The sequence below is a fragment of the Colletes latitarsis genome, chromosome 5 (genome assembly GCF_051014445.1).
Source record: "Colletes latitarsis isolate SP2378_abdomen chromosome 5, iyColLati1, whole genome shotgun sequence".
Classification (NCBI taxonomy): domain Eukaryota; kingdom Metazoa; phylum Arthropoda; class Insecta; order Hymenoptera; family Colletidae; genus Colletes; species Colletes latitarsis.
The window spans coordinates 34,079,606-34,104,277 of NC_135138.1; the positions used below are offsets into that span (position 1 = coordinate 34,079,606).

The 24,672-nt window shown below is 36.5% G+C and overlaps 3 protein-coding genes across 3 annotated transcripts in view; 1 reads left to right on the top strand and 2 right to left on the bottom strand.

The window, feature by feature from the left end:
- The first annotated feature begins 358 nt into the window (after positions 1–358).
- Nachrb2 (nicotinic acetylcholine receptor beta2 subunit) lies at positions 359–2,900 on the top strand. The gene is made up of 7 exons (XM_076765537.1): positions 359–627; positions 704–748; positions 816–925; positions 1,224–1,446; positions 1,564–1,720; positions 1,844–1,996; positions 2,536–2,900. Exons 1-7 carry the CDS (start codon positions 427–429, stop codon positions 2,898–2,900), a joined length of 1,254 nt encoding a protein of 417 aa, XP_076621652.1. The 5' UTR covers positions 359–426.
- Positions 2,282–5,213, bottom strand: LOC143341845 (neuralized-like protein 2). The gene is made up of 3 exons (XM_076765141.1): positions 4,394–5,213; positions 4,000–4,320; positions 2,282–3,923 (listed from the first exon to the last, which is right to left on the bottom strand). The coding sequence occupies exons 1-3, from the start codon at positions 4,755–4,757 to the stop codon at positions 3,805–3,807; spliced, it is 804 nt and encodes a 267-aa protein (XP_076621256.1). The 5' UTR covers positions 4,758–5,213; the 3' UTR covers positions 2,282–3,804.
- An 8,824-nt stretch (positions 5,214–14,037) lies between these two features.
- LOC143342056 (hydrocephalus-inducing protein-like) overlaps positions 14,038–24,672 on the bottom strand; it is a 33,987-nt gene continuing 23,352 nt past the window's right edge. The window contains 21 exon segments of the mRNA XM_076765538.1: positions 14,038–14,196; positions 14,508–14,691; positions 15,082–15,227; positions 15,366–15,593; positions 15,670–15,903; positions 16,296–16,409; positions 16,493–16,708; positions 16,895–17,185; positions 18,112–18,247; positions 18,742–19,313; positions 19,576–19,780; positions 19,899–20,068; positions 20,147–20,380; positions 20,738–20,933; positions 21,163–21,322; positions 21,690–21,994; positions 22,475–22,702; positions 22,976–23,195; positions 23,511–23,799; positions 23,951–24,241; positions 24,379–24,623. Coding sequence (XP_076621653.1) covers positions 14,038–14,196; positions 14,508–14,691; positions 15,082–15,227; positions 15,366–15,593; positions 15,670–15,903; positions 16,296–16,409; positions 16,493–16,708; positions 16,895–17,185; positions 18,112–18,247; positions 18,742–19,313; positions 19,576–19,780; positions 19,899–20,068; positions 20,147–20,380; positions 20,738–20,933; positions 21,163–21,322; positions 21,690–21,994; positions 22,475–22,702; positions 22,976–23,195; positions 23,511–23,799; positions 23,951–24,241; positions 24,379–24,623 — 4,823 coding nt within the window.

A 24,672-nucleotide genomic window follows, 5' to 3' on the forward strand; every position in this document is an offset into this window, starting at 1 on the left:
AAATTAAGAAGTTTCTTTACTTTCTGTTAATTTCACGATTAAATCATAGTGGATTTTGCGATAGCATAATTCAGGCCTCGAAATAAATGTGTTTGTCTTGTGTACTAGTCGTTTCGAGTTAAATCTAATTTGTCTATGGGTTTAATGTCGTACATAATCTTCCGATAAGTCATTGAAACAGTTTTCAACGACGTTATGAATTATATTGTGCATTGAAAATGAACTACGAAATTGAAACAGAACTATTTTTTCCTAAATATGACGTGTCGCTATAGCACGATTTGAATATCCAAAACTGATAAGATTGGTGCTGAAAGGGGGGCGGTTCTCGGTTTAATATTTCACTGGGCGTGCAACTATTCTCCTCGATATTTCAAAGTTTAGTTGTCGCTGATCTACAGGTTCGTTTTGTGATCGTGAACGAAAATGAAAAGATTCCTTTTCGTTTGTTTTCTCATTCTCGGCATCTTGCATCGGGCGATGTGCATGTATGAGTCGTGCAAAGACATAACGACCAATTCCCCGCTGATGCAGCTGAGGAATTATCTATTCTGCACTGACCGAATGAAAGTCCCATCACGCAACACCACTGTCAACTTTGAGTTCCACATGCAACACTTCACAGTCGTAAGTCACAGACTTTAAATGTTTTGTCACTCGATTTGAATACCTTTCCTCATTCCCCTCGTTTTTTATTTATCAGGATGAATACGCGAGCTTTTTAGATTTACACTTTTGGATGCGATGGGTGAGTACAGCTGCGCTAGTTGATCCATAAAAACACTCAAACTCGTTACATTTTTAACGCACGATAGGAATGGAAAGACAAATTTCTTACATGGACACCATCAAATTATGACGATATTAATTGGATAGAAGTAAAGACTAGCGATATTTGGATACCGAAAACCACACTGTACAACTCGTAAGTTTGACAACGAACTTCAAGTTAATAGTTAATCAACGGAACACAGTCATTTGTGTTTTATTTAGAAATATATAGAAACTTTTTAAATTTAAAATATACCGTAGACTCTAAGTGCATATTAACTTTCTTAATTGATAATGTATTTGCGGTTTTCTCTCTTTCAAATATGGAAGGAGCAAAGACGCGAGAAATCATGGTGGAAGTAATGATCTTGAGAGGCCAAGTGATTCTACCCTACTCTGATCGTCAAAATATCGCTTGGATTTCAATGTTGGATTAATTTCATTTGTGTTAGGGCGTATCTAGGTACCAGTGTCGAGATACCAAGACAGGAATGCTCGTTACACTATTCGGGTCTAATAGTTTGCAAACCAAGGATAGTGTACAGTACGTTTTGCACATCAGATCGCACGTGGTGGCCCTACGACGTGATGAATTGCAGTATACATATTGATTGTTACTCTTATTCTGCCAACGGCGGACAAATAAATATAGTTAAAAAAGGCACAGAAGCCAATGTGCGTATTATAAATAATTAAAACATTTAAGATTAAATGAAAATCTATACGCGACAAATAAGTAAAAAAGAGAAGCAAATTAACACAAGATTATCATTAACGCGTTTCAATCTTCAGTTACTGATGGAAATGGAACATAATAATACACAATGGGACGTGTTCCGAGTTTCCGTAAACGAATACGAGACACGAAATTCAACATTATTATCTTACAATATTCTTCTGAAACGATATGACAATAATAGTAACATGAGCTCTATAACGATAGCCATAGGTTTGTAATATCATATTAAAATTATTAATTACAATTAATGATCGTATTGAAAGTAAGATTTAAATTATTGAAATAATAACAACACCTGCGCTTGATAATTGTTTAATATTTACGTATGTACAGTGTTTATGATAGTGACACTGATGGTACTTTGGTTGGAACCAAAATCCATCGAACGGATGATAATTGCGAATTTGAATTTCGTTCTTCATCTACTTGGTATGTTGGAATTACAGTGGATGCTTCCTTTTAGTGGAAGCAATGTCCCAAAATTACGTAAGTCTCCTAATTGAAGATAATTGTTTAAAGTCGCTTAGTATTTCAAGTCCAGTGATGATACTTTACCATGTATTTATATCACTAGAACGGCATTTATTAGTTTATCATATGAAAACTAGCTGCATTATCGATTTGAACTTTCCGCTACACAATTCATTCCTTTGTGATCGGCGAAATTTTAGGGTTTTATAGTTTAAAAATTTTTTTCCAAGCTCTTGAAGAATTCACTGTTAAAGGGTTACGGGACCATTTTACAGCAGAATCTTAATTATTCGAGATAATGTGGAGCGAGACTAAATACCTCGGATAACACGGAAGGTTCGATGGGTGCTCATAAATCGTAGAATAGAATCATGAAAAACATTTTGTTAACACAATATTACATATATATTTAATTTTAATAATTATTCTATCTTAAATTACAAAGATTTTTCTATTGACGACTATTTTTCTCTCAAGTCCACTTGACTTGTACAGATTTAGCATTGAATCAATTGAGGAAATTTAATTTATCGTTGCGTTTTTTATTCTTTTAGTTCTTTTTTATGAAAAGTCTTTTCTCGTGGCTGCCTTCTCACTCATTCTCACCAGTATTCTGCGCCACTTGCAAGAATTAACCATCGATGCACCTGTGTGGATATCATCAATCTCGGTTTTCATTTTGAAAAGCAGAGTGGGTCAAATATTTTTAGTGAGCTTTTTGGACCCAAAAGTATCGGCTAGAATAGAATTAAATGCAGACGACAACACTAATCTTGTGTCTCACAATCGGAAAGAATCTACATGGAGGTACACGTCGATTTTAATTGGGTGGCTTGCGTTTTTAAGTATTTTATTTACCTATATAATATTGTTGGTTGTTTTTCTTCCGACAAGGGTGTCTTTCAATTCACTATATTGAATTCTTACATTAAAAAGAACATTTATGTACAAAAATAATACTTAATTAATGTTTCAATTCTGAAATTATATTTTACGGTGTATTGAAAATGTCAACGAATTCGTGTTAAATGATAATCGATGATTGGAACGTTTAATATAATTTTTCTCTGTATTCTTTTTTTATAAATACATTTATTTTGAAAGAACATCTTGAACTTAATTGATTACTTTAATCAGATCCGTCTTTGCATGTGTTAACAGTGCGCTCAATTTAATTCTACGGAGTCTTTATTGAATACAATGGATTGTAAGAGTAGAAAGAAGTGATATATTTATGGTTTGAAAGAGTAGGTTTAATGAGAATCGTATGATTGTTAACTGTAAAATCTAGTAGCGATACACGTTAACACAATGAAGATGCTGGTCGTCAGTTTGTCAGAACTTACGGGTGCTCTATCAACGATTTCTTACATTATGTCAGAATGTAGCACTTATGCAAATGACAAACGACAATTTACAATTGTAATGTAAATAACATATACTACATACACAGTAAATTGTACAAAAGAAAGTAACAACTACAGTAGCGCCCACATAAGTGACCGCATTTTTGCCCACATAATTGTCCGCGATTATCCCCACCAATTCTTAGGAGCCAAGCGGCTTCGAACAATCGTCATTATCGATACATTGTATATATGGTTTCGAGAAGTAACCATGCCCACATAAATGACCGCGGTCGGTCCCGAGCGTGGTCACTTATGTGGGCACTACTGTATTTGGAAAAATAAAAGCAATTTCATTGCACGAACTATTTTTTTTCCTAAAGTAATGGATGAATGAAAAAACTCTCAATAGAAAGTATTGAAACTGCAATGGTAAAATATAAAGTCAAGAGACGCGATAGAATGACGTAGTCTTCACTATGACTTGTGCAGTAAATAATCTTTTAGAACCTGTGGAAGTGGAAGCAAATCGACTGCATTTTTCTTGGTATACCGTAGTATAGCATCACGACAGACACTTTGCAATGTTGGTGCATCTGAAACACATAATTGTTAAAAATAAGGAGAGAACTTTACCAAAAATATCATATGGGAGAACTGCAAGGAACTTACCACTATACAGTTGAATTATCCTGACTTGTTTGGTAGCACCATATACATCTACTACAACATACACGGATCCTTCTTTGTAAGGTATATCCCTTCCATACACTCCTTGGTCTTCCCCATTTATTATAAAGTGTATCTCTGCCTTGTCAGAGCCAGCCTGTGGCACATACATGATCCCAATACGACTACCAGTATCCGTAGGAAGAATACAGTTAGTGTCAATTGCATTAGGTCTAAGAGCTTTGAATGGAATGACTCCACGAGATGTTTGCACATTAATTCCATCCGTGACCAGTTTCTTATCCCCGAATGGTATTCCTTCACCTTGTGACACACAGCAATACATTAATTAGTCACACAGCTCTACTTTAATTAAACTGAGTTCATGGGTTCTCACCATCAATTGTATCTGCCGTAGGTTCAGATCTAACCCATGGAAGGTGGGTCTTCGTATCAATGGCAAATATCCACGTATTTCCCAATCTGACAAAATCAGGCATGGCAAACTCTGGTAACCTATCGTATACAGAATCTGGATTGATCATGGTAAGTCCAAGTCGCATATTTCCGCTCCATCCTCTTTCCGTTTTTTCAATCTCCACCAGGAAGATTTCACCTAGCTGCAGTGGTTTCTCACTGAAGACCAGGGAGTGTGCAAAGCTCGAAGTACGACATGCTACCGTACCATTCTCGTGGAAAAAAATGTTCGACCCGCGGGTAGGGTGAAACCTAGTCACCATCTTCCTCGACTTCTTAGACATGTTGATGTCGAGATAGTAGAAGATTCGACCCCGCGTACCGGTACTACCAATCTACGCTGTACGGATTCGTCTTCGCGAGAAGTCTCATCGAGACAAATCCGAGGGTAGAATCTGTGAGACGCATCAACACTTGGCAGAAATGAACGTAGATGCACCCTCCATGTGGAATGATCAACTTGTATGATACATTGGAATGTTTTCGACGGTTTACATGGTTGCTGGATGCGCTGAACCAGTAAAAAAGTGAGGTTAGGTAGTCATCGTAGAGGTGCTTTCGCCGAAACCGTCGTCGGATCGTTGTGTTGTTGCACTATCGTAGCGTGCAATTGTAAAAAATCGTTGTGACAACAAAAGTCTATGACGATTGTATTTCGTAAGTGAGAATGATAGTTGACACAAAGCCAACAATGCTTTGATTGTATGTATAACTTGGTGAAACGCAATAGAAACAGCTGATTGGCTGTAATTGACTGTGTATATGACAGTGGTGTACCATCTGTCTTTAGTACCACAATAATGATAACCTCGGCTCTGATAACGAGAACAGTATGTGAGATTTAATGTTTATTAAGTAATAAAATCTTATTTGAATGTAATTGTTACATATTTTAGTAAAGCAGCATTGATACAAAACTTAATTAGCTAAATGTTTTGATTTCTCATGGTTAATAAAGCAGAATTGCAAAAACATATCCCAGACAAGGTATAGAATAAACGTTGCATGTTGCATACAATATTTTTCTCTGTTACAAGGATTAGGGTAGTTTAGAGGAGCGAGGCTCCTTAACATTTGCATGTTACTTCCAATGTTATAAGTTCACATTGGAATTTAGTACTTCTAGTATTTGGAATTAACGATCATACAATACGTAAATAGTTTTTGATCAAAATTTTTGTCGATATCGAATCAGAAGCAAAATTCTCAGTCATTGTCTTTAAAACACAGAGTGCGCTGTAACTACTAATTTTTTACGCGGTCAGTATTCTAACTGGTAATTAAACTATTGTTTGTAAGAGATATATTTATACCAAAATGTGTAACCTAATCGGTGAATGCTACGAAATTGAAGTGAATAATCGTCATTTGTTACAATAAATCGACAAAAGTGTGAGCATTAATAAGCTTCGCGAGAATTTCGCGGCGAGACATCGAAGCTCCCCCCTCCCCAATTCGCGAGTGCTACTGCATACAGCGAGAGGTCGTCATTCGTAGTCTGAAAGTTGAAGCGGTAAGACGTATCGAAACGTGTCGGCGTCTCGCGACTAACGAAGTGCGTATTTCTAACCTGTTGCTATTTCATCATTATTACTCCCCGTATTCACTTTCTATCGATGCTTTCGCATAATATTAATACATTTTTGATTATAAATTCAATCGACATCGTGATAAATATTGAATCGGTTCCGTACTTCTTCTCCGATATTCGACCGGTGTTAATTATTAACGTATCTCTCTGAATTTAATTACGATCTCTTGCAATACAGTTTGAATTCAATTATTACTTGATTATAATAATCGTTCATGCATTTTTATTTTGTTTCTGTTACAGTCTCTTATTGGAATTCGTTTTCGAAATACGAGCTTCGTGGGACAGCGAAGCTCCCCCTCCCCCCCAATTCACGAGACATGTTCAGACATGTCTAGACATGTCAAGACGTGTCGGCGTTTCGTGACTAACGAGGTACATATTTCTAACCTTTTGATATGTCCTCATTCTTATCAATTATTGTTTAATTATGGTTATATATGTCTACTGCAATGCATTTGATTTGAATTCTGTTGCAGTCTCTGATTGGAATTCGAGACCATGGAGTGTTTTATTGGCGCGTAAACGACGCCATGACAGATGGCAGGCAAGTCGACAAACTTCAAACGGAATATTGGTAACAATAAAATAAACAACTATTTGGTATAACAACAATTGGTATAACAACAATTAACATATATATTGATATTTATATATTTTTATCTACTTATTGAGTCATTCGTTGCAAGCATGAAAATAGTTAACGAACTTTTTTCTACTTCGATATACATCGATATCGAAGTATACAAATGGCGTCTGATGACGTCAACGGTTAATTAGAATAGTTTATGTTTAACTGCATTCTGATCGCGATTTAACATTTCCGAGTATTATTTATTTAATGAATCGTTTATATTTCTGTCTTTATGAATTGTTGTAATTGTAATATGCATACATATTTCGATACGAGTTTAAGAAAACGTAGAAACTGCGTAGTTGGTATATGCTATTCAAGCATGAATAATCAACAAACTTTAATTTTTGCTAATTACAGAATATTTATAAAAATTACGGGATATTCTAATATTCGATGAAATAAACACAATCATGCTTACAACTCTAACAATGAAATTTGGTGATATAATATTTATAGACTGAATAATTACATTAAAGTAATTATTTTCGTAGGTGATATTTTATCGTTGAAATTCACATCGTTTCAGAATATTTCACCTTCGTGGCATTTATCTTTTACGGTTAGTCGTAACAAACTATATAACAGTTCCAAATAAAGCAGTATTTCTGTTGACGAACGACTAAGGAAAGAAAAAGAGAAAACCGATAGGAAAAGCACACGTGTGCTTGTTGTGTTTCTTATCTCCTGTCCCTTTCTTTCCAGGAAATTTGTTGGCCGCGCGCAATGCGGCCGGTAGATTCAGTGATTGTGCGTAGCAACAGTTTGTTTTCCAGGGTAAAGTGACCCTGAGTCGTTTACGTGTTAGGCAAACGCGATAGTAGAAGCAGTGTTCTTTACGTACTTTAAAATTATTTCCAGAGCATCGTGGCTCTCCTGATTTTCTGAATCGCGAGAATAGAGTCATTTGTTCGCCGATTTGAATCCTCGGTCGCGGTAATCTAATTTAATACTTTCTAATCAAATTAATTATTTTTTGAAATCTAAATTCCCCGTTACCGGAATTAGAGTCAGTGCATCACTGAAGAGGATTATTGGGCGGTGTTCCACGAGCGAATAATGTAAGTATAAATTTATACTTTGAAATTTTTAATTAAAAATCTCTGTAGTTTTAACGATAGATTCTAATTGTTTTCTTACAGTTTTCTTACAGTCTGAACGTGATCTTGAAAACCAGCAGCAGTACCCGGGGGGTATCGGGCGGTGGACCATGAGGAAACAACGTAAGTATAAATTTATACTTTGAAATTTTTAATTAAAAATCTCTGTAGTTTTAACGATAGATTATAATTGTTTTCTTGCTGGATTGTTACAGTTCCTGGACCTGATCCTGAACACCAACAGGATGACTTCCACTAGGCAGCAGCATCCCAAAGGTACATCTCATAAAGTTCATCATTGGTGAGTTGCATGCTATTTTGTTTCCTCTGGCCCCCAACCATGTTGTAGGATGAAAGATCCGAATCAACACGGGTGACCAGTTGTATACTTAGTATTTTTGGCAAGTATAGTGACCGTGGGTATGAAAAATACCCGCGCCTAGTAACATTTATTATATTTCTTTAGCGCAGGCTAGATAGGGTCTTCTTGCACTCGCGTTTTTTAATGAAACAATTAAATGTTTTGCAATATAATAAATACTTTTCAGAGAATATATGAAATATTTCTATTAACTTTATATTAATTGTAGACTGAATAGAATATGAATTGATATAATGTGAAAACATTATATGAATTGAGTAAAATGTAAATATCAATTACTATGACATTAACATTATTATAATATTTCCTCAATTAATATATCATACGATGTATTTTACGTGCAAGAAGGCATTTCGCGACTGGTTGATTTTTGAGTCAAAGTAACTTGCATTGTATATTAATTTCATCTTTTGAAACATTTACTTTGACGACAGAATCGACCAAGGATAACTAAATATTTTAAATACCAGTTTAATAAATTCATTTTAATAATATATTTCCAATTTTTAAAGTAAATTATTTTATTACAAAATCTTAATTAAAGTCTTTCGCTTCAAATAATTAAATTAAATTCATAATAATTTTCTTGAATAATAATATTTTTCAATATTAATGTATTTTATTCTTGATATATTAAATATATAAAATCGAGTCGTTGTAACTAAGAATTAAACAAGAAATACCGTTTAGTTATATTTAATTAACTTTTCTAGTCAGGATTTTCAGGATATTTTTCCATGTTCGTTGCCTGAGTTCATGCACATGCCCAGGTGCTATTTGCATGAGCGAATGCAACGGGCACGATGACTTTGTTTATAACAATTTACAATAATAATCTATATGTGTGCGTCTGACATTGGTTAGTGCATCGTGCACGACGTACTGTCCACATGTGTGTGTTTGTGGTTAGGTTGTGGAAGTGCGTCGTTTAAACAATTCACAACAATTCTCTATATTTCTATTAACTGCAATATTCAATTTTTACTTACCAATTTATCAAATTAATTATTGATTTTGCTGTTTATGTATTCGTTTCCATACACGATAATTCTAGTAATTCACATTAGAATAAAGTAATAAATACAATATACATGATGATTGACTTTGTATTATATTAAATTATATAAAGATTTTACATTATATCAAAATATTATCTATAATATAAATACGCAATGGTCGCTAGTCTTTGTCAGACGATTTCAGAAATTGGTACGTACATTTAGAGTATGAATGAAGTGTTATGTCCGGGTGTCGGAGGAACCCCGGGGAGTCCTCTCTAGTTTAGGTCGCGCCCGGACATTGAGAATGAGAACCGTGGAGTGTTTGTTTGCGAGAATGAGTTTTGCAATTTTTTAAATATAGGGTCAGGTAGGTAGGTAACTTCTCTGGTGTGTGTGCTAAATCTAAGTAGGTAGGGTCAGGGCAGGACTGTCGCATTAGTCTTTCGGGTAGGCGCGTTTCGCGTGGCAGTTCTGTCCCTGTAGTTACGATTTCGAGAGTAGAAATGTTGCTGATTCAAACGGTGCATGCTGTTTGTTTTAGTTTTGTTTTCGACTCCTCGAATCGTGCGACTCTTAAAGTCGCTCTCTCGCGCTCGCGGTCGTGGTTAGGTCCCTTACGAAACGCTCGTCCCTCTCGAGATTCACCACGTACGCTCTTCCAACGATTCGTGTATTGTTGGAAGACTACGTATTGCACAAAATCTCGAGCCCAGTTTTATGTAAGTTTCAGGCTTCGGCAGGACCGCCGAAGAAAGAAAAGGCTTTATATGAGCTGAAGAGGCCCAGACAAACTGTCTCAAGAGAGGGCTGCAACAAATGGCTCTTCATCTTCATCTTCGGATGAGGATGGAGAGTCATTCCAGTTACTACTATGTCACTTTACTTGCCTGTAGTTGTAGTTAGATTATATTTTTGCCTGGCTCACGTATGCATGTATTTTGTACATGATTGCACCATACATGCCAGCCACCAGAGCAACTCGCGGTTTCAATGTATATAGAGTTGCGAATGTGCAATAATCGCGTTTGCTTTTAGAGTTGCGTACTGTTATTTTTCGCGTTGCCTTTTCAGGGTAGTGTTGCGAATAATTTCCATTCGCGATTGTTTTCATGCAAACTTAGGTACCGGGAGTTTGCTTTAAAAATAGCATTGCGAATTATTGATAAACGCGATTGCTTGTAGAGTTACGAATATCTATTTTTCGCGTTTACTTTTCAGGGTAGTGTTGCGAATAATCACTATTCGCGTTGCTTTTTTACTCTTTTATACATATAATGGACATCAACCGCGTTTGTAATTTTCATACTATAAATTAGCGTTGCGATCTTGATTTCTCGTGCGACATTTTCTGTAGTGTTGCGATATTTTCAGTGCCCAAATTCTACCCTAACTGTAGTAATAGAAGTAGTTAGTTCATCTAGTGGCCAGTACATGTGCATTTACATGTACGATCAACCCCTGATTAAAGTTAGAGTTGCAAATAATACAATGTTCGCGTTTGCTCGTAGAGTTGCGAATAAATATTTATCGCGTTGATATATTAGTGTTGCTTCTAAACACGACTCGCGTTTCTTTTATGCAGACTTAGGAACCGGGAGTTTGCTTTAAAAATAGCGTTGCGAATTATTATAAACGCGATTGCCATTAGAGTTGCGACTTACTATTTTTCGCGTTTGCTTTTCAGGGTAGTGTCGCGAATAATTACCATTCGCGGTTGCTTTTATTCTTATAAATCGCGTTTGGAATTTTTCTATTATAAATTAGCGTTGCGACTGTTGATTTATCGCGTTGTTTGTCCCGTAGTGTTGCGATATTAAAACTTCTAACTTCATCCCCATATGTGCCACTCTATTGTAGTTTGAAGTAGCTTGAAGTAGTTAGTTTATTTTATGCATGTATGTTGTAGCTACAACTGAAGACGCCAACACCTGATTCAGCATTTTTGGGCAACGCAATTTGCATTAGCGTTGCGAAACATAAATATATTTCCATTAAAGATAGAGTTGCGAATATACAATAATCGCGTTTGCTTCTAGAGTTGCGAATTAATATTTCTCGCGTTTCCTTTTCAGGGTAGTGTTGCGAATTCCATACGCGATTGCTTTTATTGTTATTTAAAAATAGCGTTGCGAATGCACTGATCGGTTTGCTATTAGAGTTGCGAATTTCTATTTTTCGCGTTTGCTTTTCAGGGTAGTGTCACGAATAGTTACCATTCGCGGTTGCTTTTATTCTTATAAATCGCGTTTGGAATTTTTATATTATAAATTAGCGTTGCGATCTTGATGTATCGCGTTTTTTATTAATTACTATTGCGATCCAATGCCCAAAATCTAATGTTGGCCACTGCATCAGGACCAAGATGCAGCAGGGAATTCTACAAAGCCTCAAAAGGCTCAACATTATTATTTAAATTAGTGTTGCGTATTATTCAATATGGGTGCACGCGATATAATTAATAAAACAACCCTATGTGGTTTATTTCACCAATAATAAACACCCTTCGCGATTTTTGTATTTTATAAATTAGCGTTGCGAAAGAAAGAATGGTCCACTCACGGGTTGTTTTTTGAATTTGAGTGGACAATTTATTCTATGTGAAATATATCCTTTTCTTTATATATTTGTCAATGGAAATACTGCTCGAAAGTACTGTTATATGTACATCAAAAGTTTCATTCTTCATAACGTGTAATAACTTTTACGTATACATTTTCATCACAGATTTGTGATGCATTTAAAAATGATGTATCATGATTAAATTGATCATAAATTCAATTCACTCGTCTAAAATATATATCAGTAATTATTCATTATTAGAGTTGTTAATTTTTACGGGATATATTGACCTTCCAACCGCAATTGTTACTTGTAAATAGTGGATTCTTTTATAAATATTCGGAATTTGCATAGATGAAAGTTTGTTCGCGATCATTAATTTAAATGATGGAAAATAAATTGCTTGTATCAAAAGGGTATGCAAATTGCAATTTGATATTTCATATTGAGAGTTAATTTCCGCGTAGAATCAACGTCTGTATTCGTTCTTGCTTTTATTTATGAATTTAACTTAGTGTTCAATGCAGCAAAATATAATTATTCCAATATATACGCGTTGAAAAATTTTTTTTAATATCAATTTTTGCTTGTGGAAGGTCTTGTTGAAATATCAATTTCATATCAGTTTTACTATGATCGACAAAGATCAGTTTATCTTGATAGTACATACTTATTTTTTCTTGTGTCCATTAATACATTTCCTTTTCAGCCACTAATCTTTTGAACAAGTTCTTTTTACAGAGTATATAGTCGTAGAAGAATGGAATCGGGAAAACTTACTACCAGATGCGAGATTTGAACTTCGTCGTTCTTAAGGAAATAACTATGTCATACAATTATTTATTATCTGAATTTATGTTTCAGAAAAACATCGTGGGATTGACAAATGCACGAAGAGGATAATGTCTTATCATATTTCTGTGTTTTATATGAATTATATTTATTGTATGTGAGTGTTTGTTTTAGGAAATCATCGTGGGACTAACAAAGGCAAGATACAGAAAATATCTTCTCATATTTGTTTGTTTTATGTGAGTTCTATCTATTGTATATGAGTGTATGTTTTAGCAAAACATCGTGAAATTAACGAAGACACCAAGAAGAAAATATCTTCCCATACTTCAGGTTTCTACAGATTGCGTTAGAATTAAGTATAAATGTATATAGATTATAAGATAAATGTAAGAATATTGCGGCGCCGTATTAACTATTAAGGAAATAAGTGCACATTAAAGAAGGAACAAGGGTTCATACGTGCAGTTGCACATTTCTAATTCGTTGTTGAGTGTCTTCTCAGGCACCATCGAAATATAAACCTCCATTTGAGTTGGATCAATTAACATCAAGATACATATTGGTATTCAAATAGTCTAGTTTCGTACGTGCTGTTGCACATTCGTATTTCGTTTCTAAAAAAACATGTGGTGGACTGTCTCACATGTATCGAGATTTTGTTAGTTTTTTGGTCTGTTTATCAGGCATCTTCTCTGTAAACTCATCCTTTGTTATTATTCGCTTCTAACAACGATCGAATTTCGATCGCTTCTCTCTTAGGAGAATGTCCATAGGTGTTGTTAGGATTTCTCGCCAAAGGAGGGTGGTTGGGGCGAGGCTAGGGCGGGTCTCCATTCGCAGCAACCTCCACGTGGTGAGACCTGGGAATTATTATTTACTATGTAATTAATAATTATACAATATAATTATTAACTACATAGTAAATAATAAGAGCCAATGGCTGCGATCATTTTCCTGTAGTTTCACATACGTTCTTCAGAAACTACTCCATTTCTCGGAACTATCGATACAAATATTTCAGTGAGCTAAATTTCCACAAAAATTCAGATATACTCATCGAATATAGATCTAACTCTCGGCATACTTAGTTTTATTTCTCACCGTGTACGGCGTTGAATGCTTATTCCATATTAAATCAATAACGTTGATATGGCAAGGAGGTTTTCTACAGTTCCCAGAGTCTTCGAATAAAAGGTTCCATCGAACATATCCAGTCTGTGCTTGGTTCACAATTTTACTAATATTAGTAATATTAATTTTTGCACAGCAATCTCTCATATGAGCAAACAACAGTGAGTTCATAATTCGTGAATGCATATCGTTTGATACACGAGATTGTACAAATATAACTTCCAAACGATTCACTCTAACAATAGCCGCTCATTAAAATTAACTTTCAAGTAGAGTTTAGGATACAAATAATGTGTTAACAAATCGATAAAGGAAAGTTAGCAAATGATCTAGTGACCCATAGAGAAAATGGAGAAACATTGTTTTCTATTTTATTCAAAAATTCCTCTTAAGTAATACACCCAGTTAATATGAGAAAGATTATGGTCGGTACAATATATTAGTAGTTTTCCCGTAACTGCATTCTTCTCTTCTGTAAAGTCTTCGTCATCCTGTGTGTCGTCGAGGAGGCTCACTTTTATATCGATAGTCTTGAAAAAGATATTTTGTATGAAAATTTTGGTAATTTCTTTAGATTAATTTATAGTGACATTACTATAGCTCGCTATAACAACATTATAAATTACGATGAAGCGATTATATTATCGTGTATTCAATTACTACAATAAAATTATCACAAATTTAGTTGCAATAATTATAGAATATTAAAATGGGTTATTATAATTTACAGTAGAGTTAGGTGTTTTAAGGTATCTCGATAAAAGGTTGGAACATTATACAATACCAAATACTAAAATGATGAATTAAGCTGAGAGAACACATAAATTTTGATAAAAGATACCTGTTTGGGATCTAGTGATGCCGATAGTGTCTCAATTGCAAATGTTTCTGGAACATCGGTGAGAAAGTCGAAAGTTTTCGTTTCTTTGAACACATTTCTAAAGTGTATTGATGTCGATTCCTTCTGCGTGATTGTGTAAGGTCCCATGATTTTTGGCAAGGAGCAGGTTCCGATCAAAGGAAATCTTTCAAATGAACAAATTAATTTCTCGATTATTACTTGCTTATTCGTAACTTTTTCATTACACGTTTACCGAAATTACCGCTTTCATTTACATCAGCGTTATTATCTCTACGAAAAAATGGAAGAAAAGTTCTGAAAATCTGCGCAAACTATGAACGATTTTATATTAATTACTAGGAATTTTTTAATCGAAGGCCTTCTTCTATTAATTTTACAGAAAAAAAAGTTTCATTCTTTTCTCCCTCTTTATAGGACCTCGATTCATTTAACATTCGTTTTGAATGCAATTTTTTAACCGAACCATTTTTCTACAGCGATAATAATGTTGATGATAGTTGAGATGGTAACTTCGAGTAACCTGTCTCAGTATATTTGGATTTTATGTTCGTACATAAATTCTCCAGCAGTTTCCGACGAAGCTGTCAACGTGGCAGTGACATTCTCGATATTGCATGGTTCGTAAACGACTTCGACTATTCCATTGCTGATCTCTGATACTTCGATGCTGCTTGGACTCGTGAAACAGTCGTTATCAATCTGTAACGCAACGTAAAATACAATTTTTCAGAATTCTTCTAGCGTTTCGTAGTTTCTTATTCGCATCTCTGTCGACGATACTTGAAAAAAAATAGAATATCACAGAAAGTTAGTCGCTCTTTTCGTACGATTACTTACTTGGATTGTGAATTTGGTTTTATGTTCGGTGCAGTTCCTCACGGAAAGCGGAAATACGTTGGAGGAACCGAGAGTTGCATCTACGCGAGTCACTTTTTCCGGAAGCGCTGGTACAGCTTTTAATCGTAATTCGTACGGAAAATGTCCGAGTTCTGGGCAATTAATGTCGAGCATTACGATAGAGTTCTCGGTGGGTAGCATTGGGTAATAATACACGTTGACGTACTCCTGAAATTGTGCAAGAAACTCGTGCAGATATGCTTAATTAATTATATTAATGATATTGAACGTGTCGTTGACTTACGCTGGATAACGGTGGCACAGTTTTTGGCATATCACGAATCGATATAGAAGGATCGTCACATTTCGCCACGTATATTATCGAGTCATATTTCAGAGGATTTTTCAGTTTCAAATTGTGACACACCTGAGACCGCACCGAGGTTGTCAACTTGATCGATTCCAACACTTCCGGTTCCGTGACGTCGTACTCGATCTCGTAAAACTGATATTCTTTGTCCTTGTTTGTAAACGTCACCTCGAAACAAGCGATTCGAATGATTGATTTTATTCGATTGACAGAAATAAAATAAAAAACAGAAACGTAACTATTCACACGTGGAATGTCGATTAATTGAAGCAAAATATAATTTTCTTGTTAAGAGGTGCAGTCTGGTAATTTTAGATTTGAAAATGGATCTTGTACACAGTTCCAAAAATGATCACTTTTGTAGTACGGTAGTTTTCAAGCATTTTCTTAGTTTTCTTCTAAAAAAATCTGCATGGTGTGTATTATACACGGGTGTATGTTTGTTAATTTTCATTCTGATTTAATTATTCCTTTGTGAAAAGAAAAATAACGAAGGACCTTTGATTTTCGGTCCGAACTATCAGACTGCTCCTTTAATATACAACTACGAAACAAGTTACTTTGAAGTGGAAACTCGATTCCGCGTAAGAGTAGAACACCGCACGGTAGTCCCTTTGGCTGTTCGATGGAACATCGATTTTATTGTTACCGATGAAATTATAAAGAGGAATTTCCTATTGGGAAAGGACAAACTCGCTTAAAATGCGAACAAAGCTCTGAAAAGGACATTTTCGACGATGTCAAATAAATGTCGAACCTTCGTATTCGCGTTGTCGCTTATCATTGGTAAAATCTTGCATTGAAATCGCTGCTGCCTGTTTAGCCAATTGTGAACAGGTAACAATTCGATGTATTTCGTTTTCGCAGGAAATCGTCGGTAAATTTTAGCTAGAGCTTCAGGGGGCAAGCTATTACCACGAAGAGAATACAACAAAGGCGATCTTTTGTAGGGTAATTTCAATAGCAGCGTGCCCTGTAACAGTTAAAAACATAATTTTACCTTTGTTACCCAATTTTTATATAATTTGAAATTGTATAAAAGAAACTGAATGATACCTAGTTTTCAAAATTTATTATGAAGTTTTTGTTACGGTAATTCAAGATCATTTGTCTTATGTCGCGAATGAAGTTACAATTCGTTCAATATTAATCTTATTACCGTGTGTGGAGTGTTCTCGGTGTTCATGGCAGTAGGGGCATAGGTGACAGTGCAAAAAGCAAATTGTTTGGCAGGTTCGTGTAAGATTTCGTCGACGAAAAAATAATCGCCAGTCACTTCTGGTTTCAATTTCCAAGGGACGTTTGAATCGTTCAGGACACTCACAGTTTGCGTTTGTTGTGCACGTACAACACACTCGAAGAATATGGTATCAGTCGGTTCTGGTAGTTCGCAGCATCCTCCAGTAATTCTCACATTTAAAGATCCAAACTTCTCAATGTCTATTATTGCCTGAAATATATTTTTAGAGAAATTTTATATTTTTTATACAGGGTGTTCGGCCACCCCCTAGAAAAATTTTAATCGTGGTTTCGTTAAAGACCAGAAAATTTTTTGGTGAAAATAAAAAATTTCAAATCATTATGAAAAAATTATTTTTGGTTGTGGGGATCTATTACAATCATTTTCGGTGAATAGACATACCCCCGAAATCCTACGCAGTTTCGAGAAAAAAATTCATTACCGAAAATTTCATGTCTGACCATACCATTGATATGTTTCACTGAAATTTCAAAAAAATTTCAAATCGTTCTGGAAAAAATATTTTCGGTTGCGGGGGTCGATTACAATCATTTTTTGTCGTTACATATACCCCCAAATTCCTACGCATTTTCGAGAAAAAAATTCGAGTAGGGTGCAAATTTTTCGACGAAAAAAAAATTTTTCAAATCGTTCTAAAAAAATTATTTCTAGGTTCTGGAGTCAATTACAATCATTTTTGGTCATTAGACATACCCTCGAAATCCTATGTACTTTCGAAAAAAAAATTCTTTACTGAAAATATACTGTGTGGTCGGAAATGTTTCTATAACTTTTTAACGAAGCCTCAATCAACAAATTAGTATCCTTGATTTTCGTCTTATTTTGGCCTCTAGAATCTCCCATTAAAATTTTTCCCAGGGTTGACCGAACACCCTGTATAAAATTTTTGGATTGTTTTTCTGATTAAGAACTTTTCGAATTTTCTTTGCCTAGCTTAATCGACGTAAATGCAACTGTCAAATTTAGTTTGCGAAAAATATTAAATAGTCACGAATAGCTCGATTAAGTTAATGATCTATAATTTATAGTCGGATTTTGGATGTATAGAAAGTGTCGTTAAAAATTATATGAAATATTTGTACGCCCGCGATGGGAAGATGGGGTGGAGCACTCACCTCACCCTGAATTAAACTTTGCCGTTGAGAGGGTTGGAACTTGATAATGAAATTGACATCCATAGAGGGCGAGCAATAGCCGGACACAGGGGTGATTCGAAAATCTGCCGGCAATTTCGACGTGTTCCACTTGAATCTAAATCAATTTCCATATTGTAACTTCGTTTCCCTTGTTTGAAAGTCTTTCTTTCATTTCTTTTTTTTTTTATCATTGAGATACTTTTTGTCCACATCAATTTAATTAATTTTCACGCGAATCACACTGAGATTACTTCAACGTTCGTCCTCTAACTTTATTTGACCGTTTCGAATGTATTTCTACCGACTTTTGCGACACTTTTTCTCGCGAAGAATTTAATTAATTTCAACGCTAGTCATGCCGAGGACAGGAATAGGTATTTTGAAGAAATTCAGGCCACGGAAAGAAGATGGAAAGGAATGTTTAAGCATATTTGCAATGCTTTGTTCGATCAATTGTAAAGTATCAAAACTATTCGACAAAATAATGGTACTTTACAAAATAGAAGGTTGCACATATTTTAAATAGAAATACTTTTTATTGCAATAAATATTATATTATATTTAGGACGTTAGGTAGTCAACGTTTAGGAGTTAATAGTCAGTACCAACCTTGCACCCACATCTCCAACGTTCATCAGAACTATCTTAGCTTCCTCGGTGTAACCCTCCACGATCGACCCAAAGGAAACATAAGTCCTGTTCAGACGGAAGTCCGCTCCAACGCAGCTTCCGTTCACCATGAACAGCGGTAGAATCGTTGAGGACGTTTGCAGTCCTATTTTGCCAGTGAACGGTCTCATCCTGGACGTAGGTCTGAACTTCACAGTCACGTTTATCTTCTTGTTGGGCTTCAAAACGACGCTCGACGACGGTCCGATTCGCAGAACGTCCGCGAGTCTCGGTTCATCGGTTTGAAGAATCACGTCTTGAGTCCAGGAACGTTTCGTTTCCATCACGGATGCTTGTTTCAGTATGATTTCGTTTCCGTTGAGTTCTTTTATCGCGCAGGAACGCGCGCGTTCGCGATACTCCTCGTAGCCGCTGAGATTGTTCATTAAATCGAATTTTACTTCGATAGGCGCCAAGCCCTCGTTCACCACTGGGATCTTTCTGACGACGGTTGTGGAGGCGGAAACGCTGCCCAGATCGATCAATTTGTCGCAAGGGTTCACCAGTCGGATCTAAAAACCATTCGAGATATTCGAACAAATCATTCAATACCTCGAATCATGTTCATTTTATAAAGTTCTAAAAATACTGCAGGTTCTCCGTAGCTAAACTAAGATTTTCTTTTAATTCACTTGCTCGAAATTACCTTTGAATTTTATAGCAAGTTGGAACGGAATTCGACGGAAACTCGATTTGTTCGCGAATATGGAAAAAGGTCGAGCAGACTTTTTAAGTTTCAACAACTCGATCTCAAGTTCCACGATGAGCACTTACCTTATAGGTGATTCCTTCGCCAGTAATTGTTATTTTCTTCTCGTTTCTCGAGTCGATTGTGAAGATCAGACACTCGTTATACTTTGTTTCCTTCAGTGGTCGAAACGTGATCGGAATGGTAATCGTTGAACGAGCAGCCAGGGCTTCAGAGATGGAGTTCAGGTCCACCGATAGATGCGGTTGTTCCTCGAATTTGCATTCGATTCTACGTTACAATTATATTATGAAACATTAGCAAGAATTACAAATACAACATTTCTGTCGCGAGAAACGTAATAACAGCTATTCCAAGGCATTAAAATTATTAATACACGAATGCTCACATGAATGACGCGTCTTCGGAGTTCGACAAACACAGTTCCGTGTAATAAGACAGAGCATTGTTCTCTTGAATGTAACAAGGCCCAAAATCGTATCGATCGAAGTTGAACTCGATGGCGGGTTTCTTCGACGAAGCTCTCAGCAGAAATCGATAAGTCGGACCGTTCAAAATCTGAGATTAATCGAATTCAAAAATGTGTATAATTTCAGTCATTAATTGAAACAAAACGATCGATCGCAGTTAGCTTACTTCTAATGTAATTCGGTGATCTTTGATCGTCGTTTTGTGAAACGTCGTAAGCGTTAAATTGCAGGTCGATCGTGATTCGCTGATCATGTATCCCTGTTTCTGAGGCGTCGTTACGGCGTAAGCGTTTCTGCTGATGACTTCCGGCGTCATACCGATGTCCCAGATGTAGTAAAACGCCGTTTTGCCAGAATTCGTTATGTCGAACTTGATGGCAATCGGTGAGTTGGGCATTAACTGCAAAGAAAGATAATCGACAATTCTTGTAAATGCAATTTTATTTCTACGTTCATTATTAAATACAACGGAAGTATTGATAAAAGTAAAAATTTGCTGCATCTTAAAGCTCCGGACAATAGCTACTTCGCGAATGAATTAACAATTTTTATTCGTTAATCAGAAATAAAATTTACTGGATTCTAGGTAGCAAAAGTTTGATTAAAAATTATTCAACGAATAGCTCGTGCATTTCATTTCGATTACAATAGAGTTACGATATAATCTGATCCGCTAGAAAGTCGTACAAATTTGAAAACAGTAGAGGAACTTTGAATAAGATTTGGTTTTTTATTCCGGGTGAATATATTTGTATACTTTGCCCAGATCGATGACGTTTTCCGTATCTTCGCATGCTCGTACAATCTCGTCGATCGCGACGGAGTAAGAAACCGAGGACAGGATCTCGTAAACGGACACGGTCACAAAAATAGCGAGAGGACTTTTCATCAGCTTCACGGCACAATGAATGGAAAAGTCGAATTCACCGACGCGGGTTGGATGGTACTCGACCCTGCGGGCGAGTTAAAAATTTCGTCGATTCATTCTGCCTGCGAAAATCAAGCTTTATAATTTATTTGATTTAAATCGCGAAACAATTTCTATACTCCGAAGTTTAGTTTATCCAATCATTCTAGCCACTCGTACTTCTGCTCGTATTCACGAACAATGTCAAATTTCAACGGTGAATCGTTCTTTTGTTTTATAAGATCGTAAATTTACAAATTCAGAATAATAATCACCATAAAAGCTGTTCGCTTTTCGGTGCCAGGCTTCCAGACAATGGAGTCACAGCGAGCTTCTGAAATTTACCTTCCGAATATAAGGATTCTTCCAACACTTTGAACGGTATAGAAAAATCTTCATTGTTCAGTAGCCTAATCGAGTCTCGAACGTTATGTCCTGGAAGTGAATAAAAAGTTCCATGTAAACGGATAGTATATTCGAACAAAATATTATGAATAAATATTGCGTTTTTGTTTTTTAGGGGTAAAATTGTGCTTCAAATTTCTTTTTGTATAGAAACGTACAAAACACGAACGTGTTTATGAAATGAGTTTGACGAAGTACATCGTAATTATTTATTCAGTGAAAGTGCTTCGAATTTTCGTGCTAGTAGTTCAATTGAAAAATAATTCGAACGTTTGCTTAAGAAATAGTAGAAGGTCGGTTTGGTCTTTTTGCTCGTCAGAATTAACGCCGGAAAAAAGAAAATAATAAAGGGAATCATCACGTTCGTGTTTCAAAGCGAGAATGCTCGAGACTCAACCCAAGATTGTTGGCTTTAGTTTCACGTGGACCGTGAGACGGTGCACCGAGGGCTCGGTTACGGTCGCGACGACCAGAAAAAGGCTCTCCAGATTGTATCTCTCGATGGAGAAGAGCCAGAAGGATTCGAAGACGCCGACGTCCTTTGCCAAAAACGTGAAAGCCAGGTCGGTCTGTTTCCCGCGTTCCGCGATGCCCTCGGGCACTGTGCAGTGAAAATTCGATATCTCGTCTGCGAGATGGGGCGTTCGATCCTTCCAGGTGAACCGATAGTCGTCCATCGTCGGATTGATAAGGTGGAATTTTCTGAAATCGACGAAGCATCCTGACAATTAGTGTCTGAACATTTCATTACCGTATACTTGGACATTCTCTTATTCTTTATGCAATTACACCATACAGGATTTCTTGTACACTTTTTAATTTTACCAGTTAATTGCTAACCGAACGAAATCAATATCTACTTCAACAAGCCGTTAAAATAACGAAAACGGTTTGGATGACCCGTTTTTGTAGCGAACCAATCTGAATAGTTTTTGAAGTATCGAACATTAATCTACAAAAACGCTCGACGCGATGAAAAGGAAAATAATAATTGATGGCGAACCGTGAAACCGTGACGGAGGATTTAATGATCGTTAAAAAAATTTCTCGAGACTCGTGACTTTATTCCTCATTCTAATTAATTTTCCGCGTTTCCGCGGCGTATGCAAATGAAACCGTCGTAATTTGTTACGAACTATGTTAGAGCCAGGTGAATTGCAGTTTGACACGGTACACACTTACTTCGCGTGTGTCTCGCCGACGCCGACCACTTTAAATTCGATTACCCTGATATTCTGCCACAAAGCGGGATCCTCTATGCCGCGTCCCAGCGGTCCAGGTCGCGTTGGATCTCGTCTGCCGCTGGTTATGTAGTCACTCTCTTGCACGTCGAAATGACAATATGGCAGTAAACTTCTCGCGGCGACGGGAATCGTCAACTCCGGCAATTTTGGATCAAGATTTTCTATCCTGTTGAAAAACATATTCTTTTCTTACTTCTGTAAATAGTTAGACAGTCCGCTTGGTTATCAATTTTTTTATTAGAGGACAAATATTTTAATTTTGTGTTTCTGGAGAATGCGTATAGAGGAAAGAAAATTTCTGTATTAATCGTAGAGAATTTAATCTACGTTGTAATCGTGTGAGGAATGTTCCTTAAAGATTGGCAGTATCCAATTCACGTATCCCCTTTTTTAATACAAGAGTTACTATTTCATTTTATTCTAAATTCTGAAGTTATACCTGCACGTAAGATACGCCTTGTAATAAAACACGTCTGTAGGAGAGAATTTTAATGTGCATTCCACGGATTCCTGAGGCGATATCGTTCCTGTGTCAGGGTGCATTGCGAATGGTAGATCGTCACCCTCCAACCAGCTATCCGTGGTTCGTTCTGACAAACCCGCGCTGCTGCTGAATAGATCCGTCGGTTTCGCGCTCGAACCTTTCATCTCGACGGTATCTACAATCGCGAACGTTTCTTTCAAACGATAAATCGTTCACTTCTAAATTAATTCTCACTGGTACCGTGCTCTATACTGCAGCTTCAACTAGTTAATGATATTGAATCACTTCATTAATTAAATAAAAATAATTATAGTTTCATTGAAATTTATTTAGTCGTTTCGACGCGATTGTGTCCACAAAAACGTATAGTTCGATCAAGAGTAAGATTTCAAATTGGAAAATCAATCCTTGAAGCTATTTCTTTTAATTGAATTTTGGTATTACGAGCTGCAGTATCAGATTACAGACACCCTGAAATCTGTTATTTTACCAGAAACGGACGACGCGAAACGCAGTGATAAAAGATTTGCGCTGTCCCCTGCGCTTTTTCCATCCTCGTCGAAGTTTATGCGACGTGGATCACTTGTTGCTGAGAAAATTCTTCGCTGCGATCTCGAATTCGGTCGAGTACGCGAACCGTCCGCGGTCCTCGGTCTCGAAGTCCCGATTGGACTGTTTTCCATCCGTCGTTTCGGATATTGCTCGTCCATGGTTATCTTCCACGCATACTGCGTGTTCATCGTCCCAGGATTTGATAGGGTGAACGTGTATTCTCGAGTCTTCGACAAAATTTTTCAATCATTATTCGTCTATCATGACGATCTTCGCCAATACCATATTTTTAATTTGCTTCTCTAATGGAAGCTCGCGACACGAAAAAGGTAGCAACGAAGTACAGTATTTTGTTTCAAAAGACAACAAGTAAGGAACCTGGAACATCAGCGTATCCTTGAAATAAATTTCTTGAACCGGACAGGAATACTCCGAGAAAGCGACAGTGGCATTGAGCAAAACCAGAATGGTTTTGGTCGTTCCAGCCACGCTTTCGCGTTCTGGTTCTGGAGCTGGACGCACGATTCTTTTCGATAGTACTTCTACCTCCTTAGGCTTTTCGATGAGGTCAGGTTGCAAGCTTTTCCATCGCACCTCCGTTTGTCTGTCGTCCCAAGCCTCGTCATCGTCCGTAGCGACGATTTCCCACACGATGCACTCGATACGAGTCTGAATAATTTGCGTTAAACTATGAATACCACGTCTATAAATGTTTGGATTACTGAAAGTTGATAAGGGGGTATATAAAGAAAACCGGTTCATTGAAAATTATTACTTTGACAGTAGATTTCATGTCAGAGACGTACATTTACATGATTTGTAGGTTCCGATGCCAGGAAAGTAGCAATGACTTCTTTGCATGTAAGAAATTTTATGTGTCCAATTGTTGGCACGAACACGACGTTGGGGTGTTCGCTCCATTGGAAACGAAACCATCGGTCCGGTGATTTATTGGCAATTCTGATCGTCTTTTTGTACATTTTGCTAACGACACAGAGCCCGTAGTTGAGAATATAGGTCAAAGATGCAGTGGAACTCGAGCTCACAGGTGCTGAAATATATTTCCATCCATGTTATAAATAATAAACTGTCGGACAACG